The following is a 16717-nucleotide window of genomic DNA, read 5'->3' as shown; positions in this document are numbered from 1 at the left end:
TCATTGTACCTCTTTAAATTCTTGGGATGATTTGAACCCTTAGCTGTGTGTTTTCCCAAGCAGAATTATTATACTTGATATTATTTCAGGCAGGAAGAGAGGGATGAGTTGATAGAGAGAGAAATGGAGATTTGGCTGGAATCCAATGGGGGGAAAAATGGTATGTTTGAAAACAGGGTGGATTTGATTTAAATCGAGTTAATTTAAATCATGATTTAAATCACTAGTAAAAAGGCTTGATTTAAATCAACTCGATTTAAATCATAATTTTTAAAGAGCCAGTCATCTCTGCTACTCCTTTGACCCACTGTTGACTCACCGATAGTCCTAGTGTTGCAGAATATACAGCCTCCTGCTACATAACTAAGCTCCATTTCATGCTGAATAAACTAAATTATTTACGTATCTTAAATAGAAAACTATCTTACGATAGATTTTTACCCCAAAAGTTTTTTATTAAAATAAATTCGATAAAGATCAAAAAAATCCGATTTAAATAAAAAAAATCCGATTTAAATCAAAAAAATCTGATTTTTTTTTTTAAAAAATCATTGATTTTTATCCACCCTGTTTGGAAGTCTATGCACAGAGCATTATCCCACATGCTGCTTTTCTTGGCTGGTTTATGGCAGGAACATTCAGCCTGGGGTCTCCGAGTGGCATGCAGCCCCCCCCTAGAACTATGGCATCGGCCCTCCAAAATTTCAGACCGTATGCTTAATGCAAAAGAACAAAATTAATAATTGCATGGGAATGAATCCCATTCGAGTAATTTAAATGAAATCCTTCGCCTTGATGAAGCTTGTATTTTATTGATACCTTCCGTTTGTTTTCCACCTTTTCTCTACAATTCAAGGCGGCGTCTATGAAAAGTTGGCCCTAATTTTACCTCTTAACAGCAGCCCTGCAAGGTAGGCAGGGCTTAAGACAAGTGAATACACGCCTTGGTCACGTCCTGCTGTATTTGCAACGTGTTCTGTACCAGATTGCTCCTGAAAACCATCCAGAAGCTTTAATTGAAAAATAACCGCAACAACGTCGTACGATTGAGTGGCGGGACTGGCGCGAAGTGCAATAAGTTCCATGGTGCAATAGGATTGGGTGTTTGCTAGCAGGATTCACCGGGATAGGGATTTTTTTGTTTTTCACTGTGAGTTGTATTGTGTTGGGGTGGGGGTAGGAGTGCACGAAGGGCAGCTCAGCCAATCTCCTAGTACACATGTTGTACTCTGACAATAAAGGGTTGAATTCGAAATTGAAAATCTGAAATTTTCAAAGTTCAGTTTAATAACGCCTCGTTGCTGTAATTTACAACCAAAATGCAAAAAACACGCGGACTCCACAATGGCTGCAAAATGAAACAAGTGTTGCTGGCTAGAAGATACCCTCCAACTGAGGTAGAGCCGAACTATCTTAATCCCGGATTTTATTTACACGCATAAAAAGATTACCTTGAACGACTCTTAAAATAACGTGTTAGGCAAGAACTTCAAAAATGTTTATTCTGTGCAAAAACTAAAAGGGGAAGAAGGGAAAAAAATAACCCTCTGCTCAGAAAGCAAACCAATTTTCTGATTCCAGATAGGAACCTTGTTTGCTATTTTATGTATCCTTGGCAAAGCGGGACTGTTCGTGACTATTTCTCTCCTCAAAAATAACATTTCTCCATCCAAGACTGGGGATCTAGCTTACCGTCTCACTGACGCTGGTACAGTGGGTGTGACAAAGACAAAAACTGAATGGAATCAAACATTTACACGTCTTTTCAATAGAATTTCCCTAAAGAAATCAGGGTACCGTAGACCCAGTTCTGATTAGTTCCGTTTTGGAGAGGGCAAAGCCCAAAGAATCAGGAATTCCAATGTTGTCCATCTCCAACGTGAAAGATCCATCTTTAGGTCCCAGGTCCACTTTCCAGGGCTGCGTTGTGAAATGTTAGCCCAAAACGAGATGGGCTCTTCTATTCCCGTCGTGCCTTCTTGCTTTTCTTCTTTTCTGATTTTACTGCCGCATCGTGAGCTTTCCGTTTCTCTGCCAATTTGTTGGCCTGAAAAAAGAAGAAGAAGAAGAAGAAGAAAATTGCTAAGTCCAATTCTCACAGAGAAGTTCCTTGAAAGATGGGGCTCTGGCAAGAGTCCAAAAAGCTCGGAAGACAAAACCTCTGGTCCCGGTGACCAATCCAGATTGGATCCTGCAACATTATCCTAGGACAGTGATGGTTAACCTTTTCGTCGTCGTGTGCCAAAAGTGGGGGGAGTACAGGGGGGTTGTCCGTGTGTGTGCCCACACCCATAATTCAATGCCTCCCCAACCCGCCCACCTGTGCATGTGCACACGACCCCCCCTTTGTGCCTCCCCCGCTTTTGGCACACGACGGCAAAAAGGTTACCTGTGGGCCTGCTAGGCCCGTTTTTTCGCCCTCCCCAGGCTCCAGAGGCTTTTTTGGAGCCTGGGGAGGGCGAAAACAGCCTTCCCCACCCTCCTGGAGGCCGGAAACAGCCAATTTCCCGACTTCCGGTGGGCCCAAAACTCAGCTGGCCGGTGCGTGCATGCACGCTGGAGCTGACCTAGGGCAACGCTCACGTGCCCAGGGATATGGCTTCGCGTGCCACAGGTTTGTCATCACGGTCCTAGGACATGGATAGAGAATTCATTCATAATTCTCACAGTTCCCAAAGAACCTCAGGAGGGAAACTGAGCAGAGCAAAAAAAAAGAAGAAGAAAAAAAAAAGATACCTCTCTAATTTTGCGCTTCTTCCCAAACATTATTTTTTGGTAGAGGTATTTCTCTCGTTTCTTCATCATCATGATGGCCAAGCGTTTTTCCTCGCTCTGCTGTTCTTGCATCAGCCGCTCCTTATCTTCCTTCACAACCTGGCCAGGTGTCACCTTCACTGGGAGATTCTGCGACAAGAGGAAATTACGCGCTCAAAAGATAGTTTCAGTTAACCCGGAGAACAAAACTTTTAGGAAAACTTTCCCAAGTCAATGCTAGAAGGCTTGATTTTAATATAATAAATATAATAAATATAATATAATATAATATAATATAATATAATATAATATAATATAATATAATATAATATAATATAATATAATTAATATAATAAATATAATATAATATAATATAATAATATAATAAAATATAATATAATATAATATAATAAATATAATATAATATAATATAATATAATAATATAATATAATAAATATAATATAATATAATAAATATAATATAATATAATAAATATAATATAAAGTTAAAGTTAAAGTTAAAGTTAAAGTTAAAGTTAAAGTTAAAGTTAAAGTTAAAGTTAAGTTAAGTTAAGTTAAGTTAAGTTAAGTTAAGTTAAGTTAAGTTAAGTTAAGTTAAGTTAAGTTAAGATAAGATAAGATAAGATAAGATAAGATAAGATAAGATAAGATAATATACTGTGTTTCCTCGAAAATAAGACCAGGTCTTATATTAATTTTTGCTCCAAAAGACGCATTAGGGCTTATTTTCTGGTTAGGTCTTATTTTGGGGGGAAACACGGTACTAAAGGCATCCATCTGGCTGACAATCTTAACTGGGGCTTATTTTTGGGATGGGGCTTATATTACGAGCATCCTGAAAAATCATGCTAGGGCTTATTTTCCGGTCGAGTCTTATTTTCGGGGAAACAGGTTAATATACCCAGGTTGCCCCCAAAATAAGACATCCCCTGATAATAAGCCCAATCGGGCTTTTGAGCGCATGGCAATAAGGCCAAGTGCTTATTTCAGGGTTCAAAAAAAATATAAGACAGGGTCTTATTTTCAGGGGAACACGGTAATTAATATTATATAATTAATATTATATAATTAATATTATACACACACTTACTGAGTCACTCTGAGATTGACATCAGTTCTCATACGGTGAACAGATTTCATGAACTACAAAATATAGGTAATCCTTGACTTACAGCGGTTCATTTAGTGACTTGCTCAAAGTTACACCGGCACCTGTAACCCTTATTTTTTTTACTATGACTGGATTCAATCAACGTCCTACCACTTTCTGACTTCATAAATAAGCATCTTTTAGGATACCTTGTTCTGAGATCGCTGTGCTTCCATTTTGCATAGTTTCCCTTCATCTTCCTTGTCAGAATCCTCCTCTTCCTCCTCCTCTTCTTCCTCCGAGCCTTCAGTTGCACCTTCATCCTCTCCGCCGCTCTCTTCTTCCTCTTCCGACTCACTATCTTTGGCTACTGAAAAGATCCAAACCGTGTTAAAGTTGTTGCTGAGAAACCCCAGAAGGTATTCTCAGCTCACCCACCCCCTAAAAATGCAACAGGTTCGTCAGAAACCCAGGAGCCGCTGGATACCTGGTTTTTCACCCCGTTGCAAGGCCAAAAGTTTCAGCTTCTCTGGGGGCATGTAGTCCCCTTCTTTCTCCGAGACAAACGGGGAGAGGTGAGGGGGCAGCATTACGCCGGGGAAGTAATCGGCCACGGGAAGGCATATCTTGGCGTTGACCGAGTCAAAGACCCACTGAGGCTGGAGGTAATATCTGGGGAGAAAGGAAAGCCAATAAGAAGTGGGCGTATTAGAATGTCAAATTGTACATTGCGGTGGCGCAGTGGTTAGAGTGCGGTACTGCAGGCGACTTCTGCTGACTGCCGGCTGCCTGCAATTTGGCAGTTTGAATCTCACCAGGATCAAGGTTGACTCAGCCTTCCGTCCTTCAGAGGTCAGTAAAATGAGGACCCAGATTGTTGGGAGCAAGAGACCGACTCTGTAAACCGCTTAGAGAGGGCTGTAAAAGCACTATGAAGCGGTATATAAGTCTAAGTGCTATTGCCCCCACTTCCTTCCTTCCCCCCCCTTTCCTTCCTTTCCCCCCTCCCTTTTATCCTTCCTTCCTTCCTTTCTTCCTTCCTTCCGGTTAGAATGCAGCCTTGCAGGCTAATTCTGCCGACTGCCAGCAGTTCAATCCTGACCGGCTCAAGATTGACTCAAGCTTTCTTAAAATCTGATGTCCGTTTTTTGGCCTACCAAAGGGCAGAGTTCTCACCTTCCAATCACTTGCTTCTCTACATTTGGACGGTCCACTATCTGGTGGGTGATGCGGGGGTCCGTAACATCGTAGGTGGCGCCAATGCAAACAGACTTGTCCCAGGACACTTTGCCCCCAAAGCATCTGGTGAAGGAGAGGCGGGGGTTAAGCCAGATCTAGTGACATGTTTTACGTTCAAATGCACATTTACTGAATTTCTCGGAGTATAAAATGCACCTTTCCTCCCCCTAAAAGGGGGTGAAAATTTAGGTGCGTCATACACTGAATGTAGCCCCGCCCACCCACTGGCACCCACCCTTTGGCCTCTGCCTCCCAGCAGTTTACCTCCTTGCAGCAAGCAGAAACAGCTCCTTTCAGCTTCAGCACAGGCTAATTATCACAAGTTGATTGAATCGGCAAAGGCTTACACACCTGATGACAAAGGCTAAGGGTTCGCGAGGCACCTCCCGGTTGAGAAAGAACTGCAGCCCTTCGAAGAGCTTCTTCTGTTTCTCCAAGTCCTCTTCCTCCTTCCTCCTGGTCTCTTCTTGTTCTGCAGTCTCCTAGGTAGAGAGAGAAAAAGCTCTATCGACCCCCTTCTCCGTGTTGGAAAGGTTATAAATCTATCTATCTAATTCCTTCTATCTATCTATCTATCTATCTATCTATCTATCTATCTATCTATCTATCTATCGTGTTTCCCCAAAAATAAGACGCTGCCTTATATTTTTTTGAACCCTGAAATAAGCGCTTGGACTTATTATCAGGGATATCTTATTTTGGGGAAAACAGGGTATCTCAAAGTACAGTCTCCCCAACATCCTGTCTCTTGGGAAGGTATTTTCCTCTGACTCCCCAAAAAAATGGGGGGTGTCACTCACCCCTTCCACGGGGAACTCATCCACTTCGGCTTCATCCTCTATGTTGGGGGCAACGACTCGAGCGAGGCTGGTGCTGAGAGCCGACAGTTTCTAAGGGAGGGTAAAAGAAAGAGAACCATGAAATTGATGGGCGACTTAATCCAAGTCAATTTAAGCGAAGCACGCAGCTCATGTAGATACCCAGAATGGAAGCAGGCTGGCTGGGGAATTCTGGGAATTGAAGTCCACATATCTTCAAGCTGCCAAGATCGAGAAACACCGACATAGAGACTGCAATGTTCCTTAAGGAACGACGTGGAGGAAAATTTGGAAGGATAGGATTGGGCATCCGTGTTCTCACCTCTAAGGTGCTCTCGGAGTCCAAGGCGTAAGCTTCTCCATCCTCTGGCTTCTTCTCTACTGAAGAATGGCCTTCGATCTAAAAGAACAGAACACGGATACGGCAGTGGTGAAATGTAAAAATTGTTACTACCGGTTCTGTGGGCGTGGCTTGGTGACTGGGTGGGTGTGGCCAACTTTTTTTTTTCTTTTAAAAGCATTTTTTTCTACAACCTCTTCGGCCGAAGAGGTTGCAGGAAAAAAAATGCTTTTAAAAGCCTCTGACGATCGGGCAACTCAGATGGGATCGTCAGAGGCTTTTAAAAGCATTTTTTTTCTACAACCTCTTTGGCCGATTTTAAAAGCCTCTGACGATCCCAGCTGAGCCGCGCGATCATCAGATCCTTTTTTTTTTCTTTTAAAAGCATTCTTTCGGCAGAAGAGGTTGTAGAAAATGCTTTTAAAAGTAAAAAAAAAAGCCTCTGATGATCACGCGGCTCAGCTGGGCATGGAGGGGGGACTGCAGGGATTTTTGTTACCGGTTCTCCGAACCACCCACCGCATTGCTACCGGATTGGGCGATCCGGTCCGAACCGGGAGCATTTCACCCCTGGGATACGGGGAGGTAGTCCAGACAGGCCACTCAAACCACGAGGGATAAACACGACTTGTTATTTTAAGGTTACAGTCCCAGACCCTTGCAAACATTTTTTTGGAATATTTCTTTTTTTTAAAAAAAGGAAGCGTTGGGTAGAGCTTAATATGAAAAAAGGAAGTTGGAATCAGTTACAGGTAGACCCTGATTTACAACAGTTCTGTTTAGTGACTGTTGTGAAGTTACGACAGCCCTGGAAAAAGTGACGAACGGAACAGAATAAAACAGAACACTTAACAACTCGTGTTGCAACGATTCACTTAACAACTAGGTCAAGAAAGGTCGTAAAATGCACTTAACTAACGTCTCTCTTAACAACAGAAATGTGGAGCTCAACTTTGGTTGTAAGTCGAGGACTACCTGTACTGAAAATACCACTGGTATCGAAGAGCTGGGTCACTTGGAGTTCCTTTCCAATTCCTTCTCTTTCCTCGGGCATCAATAATGTTTTGCCAATGGGCTGGCCTATTTTTTTTTTTTTAAGGCCATCTCTGTGTGTGTGTCTCTCTCTCTCTATCTGGGTCAGTTGCCCGTTAAGAAGATAAACTGGGCTTCTCAGTAGCTTGTCTGCTTCACTCACCTTCGGGGGATAGTGCAAGTTGAGTGTCTGGTAGAGACGAAAATTGACAAAGCCAAGGAGAGTGGTGTAGAATTCAGTGAAAGTAGCCATAACCCTATAATCCACATCTGTCGGGTGCTGGAAGAAAGTCAATCAATCAATCAATCAATCAATCAATGTGCAGAAACTTTTTTTTTAAAAAAAAATCTAACTCCCAGTTCTATTTATTTTTTTGTAAACAGGAATATATATATATATTTTAAAGGAAGACCACAACAATACACGAGCAAATAATAGATACACACTCAAGGTAAACCGATCCAAACTCGATTGCGGGAAGTACGACTTCAGCAACAGAGTGGACAAAGTCTGGAATGCATGACCTGACTCTGTGGTTTCATCCCCAAACCCCCCAAAACTTTAACCTTAAATTGTCTACTGTTGACCTCACCCCATTCCTAAGAGGTCTGTAAGGGGGCGTGCATAAGAGCACCAGCGTGCTTACGGTCCCTGTCCTAATATTCCTTTTTTACTTACTCTTTTCATCCATTCAAATTATGTATATACTTTTACCTGTAATCTTATATATTCTTAATAAATAAATAAAAATAAAAAGTGTTGGGTATGACTTAATATTTAAAAGGAAGCTGAAATATGTACCCATGAGACCACCACCAGAAGGGGCCATGATTTCACGGGCTGCCTGCATTCCCGCAGATGGGAGTTTGTTTGTTTGTGTGGACTGGTTTCTGGCATGCCGGGGACCCCTGTTCTAAGCTATCCTTCCCAAATCAGGTGGGAAGTTTGATGGCTTTCTCAAAAGTTCACCAGGTGCAACGGCCAGCTCTCCTGCACACCTGGGTTAATCTTTCGGGACACGTGTATGAATATGCATTTCTACGGTTAACACAAAATGCAAGATCGACCTTCAAGGCAGCCTGTAAATCAGGGACTAGAGCAGGCAGCTTTCTGGGACACCTGTCAATCTGCATAACCTTCCAAGGCCATAAGCTTAGGTCAAAGACACAGCTTTCTCTTACAAAGTCCCGAATCCGATTTTCCAGGAAGGAAGTTTGTCATTGCTCTAACTCTCGAGAGAATTGGGACTGAAATTGGAATGTTGGTTTGTTAAGTCATTGCAGTCGTTAAGTCAAGGCACCAGGAGACTGGACTTCATTTTATGACAGTTTTTAACAACAGTTGTTAAGCGAGTCATCACGGTCAATTAAGTTGTACAGTTGTAAGTGTGAACCCACTTCATTCAATGGACTCTTTTTTTTTGCTGGAAAATGCAACCGTGTGACACTGCAATCGGTTGCAAATGTGAGGTGAGTTGCCAGCACCCAAAATACAATCGGGAGAGCGTTTGGGGTGGGGTGGCAGTTGAAAGTTCAAGGTCATAAGTAACTTTTTGGGGAATTTTTGCTTTGAATGTTCATTAATTGGCCGTCATAAGTCAACCTGCATAAAGTAAGTTTACACGTGCAATACTTAAGATCCTAAAGTTGATAGAATTTTTATTTACTTACTTTTAAGACTTTTTAAGCTTTCTAAATAACATTGACGTTCATAATTGGCAATTAATTTACATAAAGATTATTGCAGCGGAACCTGTGGCTGAAGTAATGAAATATATCAAGATTGATCACATCACAATCAATGGAAAAAAGAGATCTTACAGGCACAAGAAGGGATGCCTGGGTCGGTGATCATTAAGAAGCAAAATATAACGTGTTTTTTTTAAAAAAAATGAGAGAAATGCTTTGTAAATAAGCAAAGACAGTTCTCTGTGTCCAAGCAACTGGCTTCTAACAATGAAACTCCATGCTTAGAGTTAATTGTTAATTGCCATTTTCACCTTGGATTTTTTTTTTAAAAAAAAAGTTAATGATTTCCTTCCCATGAGAACACTGAACACTAAACACCAAGCATGAGAGTTCGGCACGCAAAAAACAGGAAGGAATCTGCCTTCTGGTCAAGAATGCCTAATTCTGTTCAGGTACATAACAGAGTTGGAAGGGACCTTGGAGGTCTTCTAGTCCAACCCCCTTCAAGCAGAAGACCTTATATCACTCCAGACAAACAGCTGTCCAGTCTCTCTTTAAACACCTCCAGTGATGAAGTACCCACAACTTCTGGTGGCAAGTTGTTCCACTGATTATTTGTTCTCACTGTCAGGAAATTTCTCCTTAGTTCTAGGCTGCTTTTCTCCTTGGTTAGTTTCCACCCGTTGCTTCCTGTGCTGCCTTCAGGTGCCAAACAAGAGGGAGCTTGACTCCCTCTTCTTTGGGGCAGCCCCTGATATTAAACGATATTAAACAGCCCTATACTCACGTTGTGGGAGAAGGCATAGGGCATTATCCAGGTGACGAGCTGGCCCAGCACCTCAGCCTGGTAATAGATGCCCTTAATGGAGAGAAAAACCTGTGGGAAAGCAGAGAAAAACAAACTCAAGTCAGGAAAACAACCCAAGAGCCTAAAATTGCAGACAGGAAAGAAATGACTAGCACAGGGTTGGTAAATCTTTTTTGGGCTCAGGCGTGTCAATAATTCAAAAAAAATAATAATGCCTAACTCTGCTGGCGTGTCACCCTTTTTCCCATGAGCAAAACAGAAATAATGCTTTACATAGTCACTTTTTTTTTAAAAAAAAAAATACAATCCAATTGTGTGTGTGTGACACATTCACCCACCCCCAGGATCGATGCCACTTTTGTTAGGGCAGTGTTCCCTTTCGGTTGACACGCTCTGCGGCCTGCCCGTGCCTTCTCCGAGGCCCACGAGGCCTTCCGGGAGATCCACGGCCTCCGAACACCTCACAAATATATGACTTTCGAATGCTCCAGAGGCCGCACAGCAGCCTGGCCCTCTCATGTGACTTTTGGAAGCTGCACAAGAGCGCATCCCTATTCGGGCATGGCCTTCACAGTCTCCAAAAGCAGCACGAAACCACGAGCTTCGGCGAATAGTTGTTGGTGAATACTGATGTACCGCTTGAAACATCATGGTGTGTCAGCTTAAAAACGTGTGTCATAGGTACGCCGTCTGTGGACTAACAGGTCCGATGACTTAATTCTCATGGCATGTATTCATCATTATCATTTAATGATCCTATAATCCATTGCGGGGTGGAGTCTGGGCAACTGAATGGAGCTAGCAGAGTGTTTACTGGCCGGATGCCTTTCCTGTCGCCAATGTGGAGTTTTGTTCGGCAGATATATTTCTCATTGTGCCCAGAGAGAGAAATATCTGCCTCTACCTAGGATCGAACTCACAGCCTCCTGATTGTGAGGCGAGAGCTCCACCCCTAAGCCACCGCACCACTCTTATTCTCTTGGCATGTATTGATCCGAGGGAAATCCATCAGCATTGGTGTCTCCAAAGGGGCCCTTCCCAGCTCACCTTGCGAAGACCGCGCGAGGCGACGACGTAGTTGAGGAACTCCACGGTCAGCCGACGACACAGCTGGATGGTCTGGACGTGACACTTGCCGGTGCGCGGGAAGGTGGAAAAGAGGACACACATGGAGAGCGCATCGTCCAAATCTCGCAGGGCGTCCACGAAGGTTGGGTATCTGCAGCCATTTGAGAAGAAGATGAGAAGTTCAAGCACCATCTGCCTCTCTAGACGCTTGTGGGAGTGAAGTTGCAAGTATCATTGCGGCTTCCTGCTATTAGGGCTTAATCTGCCAACAGGAATTGCCCCAAATCTGTCGTGCAATCTTGCTTAACCAGGTTTTGTTGAACGAACTGTAATCGTCTGGATAGCCATTCAAGTCTAAGCAAAATTTTATACATACCGTATTTTTTGGAGTATAAAACGCACTTCCATCCCCTCCCTAAGAGAGGGTGAAATTTTGAGTGTGTCTTACACACCGAATGTAGCCAAAAATGTGAGGCACGGAGGCAGCGATGGTCTGTGGCAATCCCTGCAGCCTGGAACAGCTGATTGGAGACCGATCCACCCGCCAATCAGCTGCTCGTGCTGAATCAGGCGGCAATAATATGCTGAAGCTCAGCTGCCGTTTGCTATTTGATGCAAGGACTCAAGAGTTTGCAGCAGCAATCCCATCCAGAAAGCACACACAAATAACTGATTCAGCAGGATTCAATAACTTCTCTTTATATACAATATAACACATGAAGTAAATATACAATACCAAAAGCAGGTTTTCCAACGTGGTAGTAAATACGAGCAAAACACAAGCAGAGGAGAGGAGTTTCAGTTTCAGTTTTGAGCAGCAGACTAGTTTAGAGCTCAGCACAGACTCAGAGCTAAGCCACGCCCAGGCTCCTTGCTGTCTCCTTCCGTGTTGCTCACATAGCAAATACTGTTTCAGTTTCCAAACAGCCCTCAACTCTCTCACATACTGACAGGACGCTAGCCAGACGAATACCGATGGATGCTGGTAAGCAGAGGCAGAATTTCTTTTTCTTCTTATTTTCCTCCCCAAAAACTAAGGTGCGTCTTATACTCCGGAGCGTCTTATACTCCGAAAAATACAGTCATTGCAACCCTAGAATTCCCCGACGATCGTTTGAAAACTGCTCCTTTTCCCCTCCCAAAGCCAGGAGAGATTATTGATCTTGAGGGTTGTCAACTCTTACCTCTCTTTGATGATGTGGTCCAATTTATAAGCCGGCTTGTTGTCTTTCAGGCGCTGCACTGTGTTCCATTCGCTCTTCCCGTAGGCTTTTCGCAACTTGCGGACAAACACCTTGTGGGGAGAGAAACATTTTACAGCCCCACATTTCCCAATGTCCAGACCACAATTTTAAGGGGCTGGACTGCTATCCACCAGCACGTTTCCTTCCTCTTCTTCAACAAGGAGACCCCGAGTCTTTGGCTTGTTTTCTTTTATACCAGGGGTGTCAAACCCGTGGCCCCCAGACCGGATGTGTCCACGCGGCGGCCACGCCGACCCCCCCATTTTAGCCAAGGGGGAAAAAAGTTGTGATACGTCACGTGATGACGTGAGTTTGACGAACCTATTTATGCTACCCTGTTTCCCTGAAAATAAGACATCCCCTAAAATAAGCCCTCCCCGAAAATATTTAAACGCAGAGCTGGAAATCACGTAGGATGGCAAGAGGAGCCCCATCTTGCTCCACGTGCCCCAAAATAATAAGACCTCCCCGAAAATAAGGCCAAGAGCTTATTTCGGGGTTCAAAAAAATATATATATAAGATAGGTTTTTATTTTGGGGGAAACACGGTAAGCATATATCTTTTACGTATTATTTTTTCATTTCTCTTATGACCGTATGACTCTATTTCACAGACGTCAAATGCTTTAAACTTCTCACCCAGAACGCTAGATTTTAAGGCTGGATAAAATGATCCCAAGAGTCCCTTGGACTGCAAGGCGATCCAACCGGTCAGTCCTGGAGGAGATCAACCCTGACTGCTCTTTAGAAGGCCAGATCCTGAAGATGAAACTCAAATGCTTTGGCCACCTAATGAGAAGGAAGGACTCCCTGGAGAAGAGCCTAATGCTGGGAACGACGGAGGGCAAAAGAAAAAGAAGGGGACGGCGGAGAACGAGGTGGCTGGATGGAGTCACTGAAGCAGTCGGCATGAGCTTCAATGGACTCCAGGGGATGATAGAGGACAGGAAGGCCTGGAGGAACGTGGTCCATGGGGTCGCGATGGGTCGGACACGACTTCGCGACTTAACGACAACAAAATGATCTTAAATTAACTTTGCCACTGGCGCCCTGAGTTGCAAGTGAAAACTGTGCCGATCAAATAATTAACACAGGAAGAAAAAGCATTCCAGTAAGTTGCAGAACAGCAATTTTTGAAGTGCCAATCACTCCCACCCGCCCCGTCCAAAGTGGCTGTTACGCCCAGAGGTTCATCTGCAGCTTTTAATCAGTTCCGGGGTCCCCCCTCCCCCAAATCGTGATACCTTATAGTCCCGGAATTTGTTGACAATGGGCTCATGGAGAAGAAATTTTATGTCTTTCAAGAGGTAAAACGTCCGGGCGGCTGTTGATCCCTTGTTCACCTTCTTCTTGTGTTTGGGCTCGTGGGGATAAATCCCTTTTAGGATGCAGAGTCGCCTGGAAAAACGAAAACGGGTGAGAAGACGGATTTGCTACCTTAAAGTCTTGGCTGGCTTCACATTTAAAGATGGGGATGCAGTCTTGTGTGTCCACCGTTAACTTGGAGTGGCGGCAGGCGCCAAAAAACTCAACGACCAAATCACAATCTGAATCATGGATTTATATATCTTGGCAATCTCCTAACTTTTGGATAGCGAAATGGGCAGCACCATCAGGCGTTGCCCCGAAGAAGAAATGGGGTGGTAGTGGTAGCTATTCTCCAAAGCAGCTGAAAGGCAGGACAAGAAGCAACCGATGGAAACTAAGCAAGGAGAGAAGCAACCTAGAACTAAGGAGGAATTTCCTGATAATTAGAAAAATTAACCAGTGGAACAGCTTGCCACCAGAAGTTGTGGGTGCTCCATCACCGGAGGCTTTTAAGAAGAGGTTGGACAAGCATATACATTTCATAAATAATTAAAACAAGCATCTTGTGTGAACTCAACCATCACTTAAGCCCAGCGTGATCCTTACCCAATATTTCTCGATCTCCAAATTTGTCCCACCTCCTCACCCTCTCCCCCCTCCACCCCACTTCAGTTTCTACTCCATTCCTACCAAAGGCATCACTGCACCTTCCCTGCACAACTAGAGCAAGTGACACCCACGGCAGACCACTCAAAATCTCTTGGCCGTACCTGAAGTCTGGAAGGCTGAGCTGCAGTTTCTTCCGAGCTTTATTTCTGGTGATATAGTTGGTGGCTGAGCCCCTCTCGTACTTTCGTAGACGGGCAGGGAAAAAAAGAGAGACAAAGCAGTTAATTAGCTCTGGCCTGCCAATAACTTCTCGCCTTACTGGATGTGGAGCCTCCAGATACGCTGCAGCTCCTTGACTGGCACGTTTGCCCAGCTGGAAGATGCCAAGCAAAAAGGCCCCCCAAGAATTTGATGTCATGATCTATGACCGACCAGTTCAGGAAGCTCAAACTGCCCAAGGAGCTGCTGATCCAGTTCTACAGAGGAATTATTGAGTCTGTCATCTGCACCTCCATAACTGTCTGGTTTGGCTCTGCAACCCAACAAGACAGACACAGACTTCAGAGGATAATTAGAACTGCAGAAAAAACAATGGCTACCAACCTGCCTTCCATGGAGGACCTATGTACTGCACGAGTCAAAAAGAGGGCTGGGAAAATATCTATAGACCCTTCGCAACCTGGACATCAACTGTTTCAACTCCTACCCTCAAAACGACGCTATAGAGCACTGGACACCAGAACAACTAGACACAAGGACAGTTTTTTTCCCAAACGCCATCCCTCTGCTAAAGAACTAATTCCTTCAACACTGTCAAACTATTCACTGTCTACACTACTATTAATCTTCTCATCATTCCTATCAACCATCTCCTTCCACTTATGACTGTATGACTGTAACTTTGTTACTTGTATCCTTACGATTTATATTGATATTGTTTCCTGATTGCTTATTTGTTCCCTATGACTATCATTAAGTGTTGTACCTTATGATTCTTGACGAATGTATCTTTTATGTATACTGAGAGAGTATGCACCAAAGACAAATTCCTTGTGTGTCCAATCACACTTGGCCAACGAAGAATTCTATTCTATTCTATTCTAATTTCCCCCTATTCTATTCTATTCTATTCTATTCTATTCTATTCTATTCTATTCTATTCCCTCTCTATACCCTATTCTACTCTACTCTATTTTCTATCCTATCCTAAATTCCTCTCCTCTCCACTTCTAATTTCTATTCTATTCTATTCTATATTCTATTCTACTCTACTCTACTCTCTATCCTATCTCATCCTAACCTAACCTAACTTCTTATTCAATTCTATTCTATTCTCTATTCTATTTTCTATCCTATCCTAATTTTCTCTCCTCTCCTCAATTCTATTCTATTCTATTCTACTCTCTCCTTTCCTCTCTATCCTATCCTATCCTAAATTTTTAGTCTACTCTACTCTCTATCCTATCTATCATCCTAACCTAACCTAACTTCTTTTTCTTTTCTTTTCTTTTTTTCTCTTCTCTTCTCTTCTCTTCTCTTTTTTTCTTTTCTTTTCTTCTTTTCTTTTCTTTTCTTCTTCTTTCCTTCTTTCCTTCCCTTTCCTTCTTTTCTATTCTCTATTCTATTTTCTATCCTATCCTAAATTCTTATTCTTATTCTATTATTCTATTCTATTCTATTCTATTCTATTCTATATTCTATATTCTATTTTCTCTATTCTATTTTCTATCCTATCCTAAATTCTTATTCTTATTCTATTATTCTATTCTATTCTATTCTATTCTATTCTATTCTATTCTATTCTATTCTATATTCTATTTTCTATTTTCTCTATTCTATTTTCTATCCTATCCTAAATTCTTATTCTTATTCTATTATTCTATTCTATTCTATTCTATTCTATATTCTATTTTCTCTATTCTATTTTCTATCCTATCCTAAATTCTTATTCTTATTCTATTATTCTATTCTATTCTATTCTATTCTATTCTATTCTATATTCTATATTCTATTTTCTCTATTCTATTTTCTATCCTATCCTAAATTCTTATTCTTATTCTATTATTCTATTCTATTCTATTCTATTCTATTCTATTCTATTCTATATTCTATATTCTATTTTCTCTATTCTATTTTCTATCCTATCCTAAATTCTTATTCTTATTCTATTATTCTATTCTATTCTATTCTATTCTATTCTATTCTATTCTATTCTATTCTATATTCTATATTCTATTTTCTCTATTCTATTTTCTATCCTATCCTAAATTCTTATTCTATTCTATTCTCTTCTATTCTGAGCGGGGAGGCTCGGCCCCATCTTCCCAGGAGCTCTGCGTGGGCGGGACAGAGACACCACCACCCCCCGAGAGGCGACTCGCAAGATGCGTGTCGGCAGGCGGCTAAACCCGGAAGTGGCGTGTCTGCATTCAGACGTTTTTTCCAATACACGTGAACAAAAAAAAGAACCGTGAACGCTTTTTTTTCCCCCCCCAGGGCGGCTCAGTGACAGCCGCCGAGGCTCCGCTTTTCGCTCCACGCCCTTGCGGTACCTTCTTTTTCTCCAGGCCGCCCATCGTGACCGACCCGCCGCTTCTCCCCCTCCGCCTTCTGCCCACGTGGAGAGGCTTCCTGGCCAGGCCTTTAAGACCCGCCCCTTCCGCCCTCGGGAATCCCGCCCCTTCCGCTCCTCGGAGG

General features: G+C 42.8%; 1 protein-coding gene across 2 annotated transcripts; it reads right to left on the bottom strand.

Annotated features, from left to right (window-relative positions):
• Positions 1 to 1243: 1243 nt before the first annotated feature.
• Positions 1244 to 16648, bottom strand: LOC139326303 (pescadillo homolog). 2 transcript variants are annotated; one of them, XM_070956468.1, is made up of 15 exons: positions 16573 to 16648; positions 14182 to 14261; positions 13348 to 13501; positions 12044 to 12153; positions 10839 to 11010; positions 9771 to 9860; positions 7458 to 7574; positions 6245 to 6322; positions 5905 to 5994; positions 5456 to 5586; positions 5042 to 5167; positions 4353 to 4537; positions 4075 to 4235; positions 2737 to 2904; positions 1244 to 2047 (listed from the first exon to the last, which is right to left on the bottom strand). In XM_070956468.1, the coding sequence occupies exons 1-15, from the start codon at positions 16594 to 16596 to the stop codon at positions 1961 to 1963; spliced, it is 1773 nt and encodes a 590-aa protein (XP_070812569.1). In that variant the 5' UTR covers positions 16597 to 16648; the 3' UTR covers positions 1244 to 1960. The 2 variants fall into 2 exon arrangements, with proteins under 2 accessions (XP_070812569.1, XP_070812568.1); XM_070956467.1 differs by lacking the exon at positions 16573 to 16648 and having other exon boundaries at positions 14182 to 14532.
• Between the last annotated feature and the right edge of the window lie 69 nt (positions 16649 to 16717).

Source organism: Pituophis catenifer, unplaced genomic scaffold (assembly GCF_029215685.1).
Source record: "Pituophis catenifer annectens isolate HBS135680 unplaced genomic scaffold, rPitCat1.0.hap2 SCAF_38, whole genome shotgun sequence".
Lineage (NCBI taxonomy): Eukaryota > Metazoa > Chordata > Lepidosauria > Squamata > Colubridae > Pituophis > Pituophis catenifer.
The sequence above is the reverse complement of the archived record's forward strand: the minus strand, read 5'-3'. Positions and strand labels throughout refer to the sequence as shown.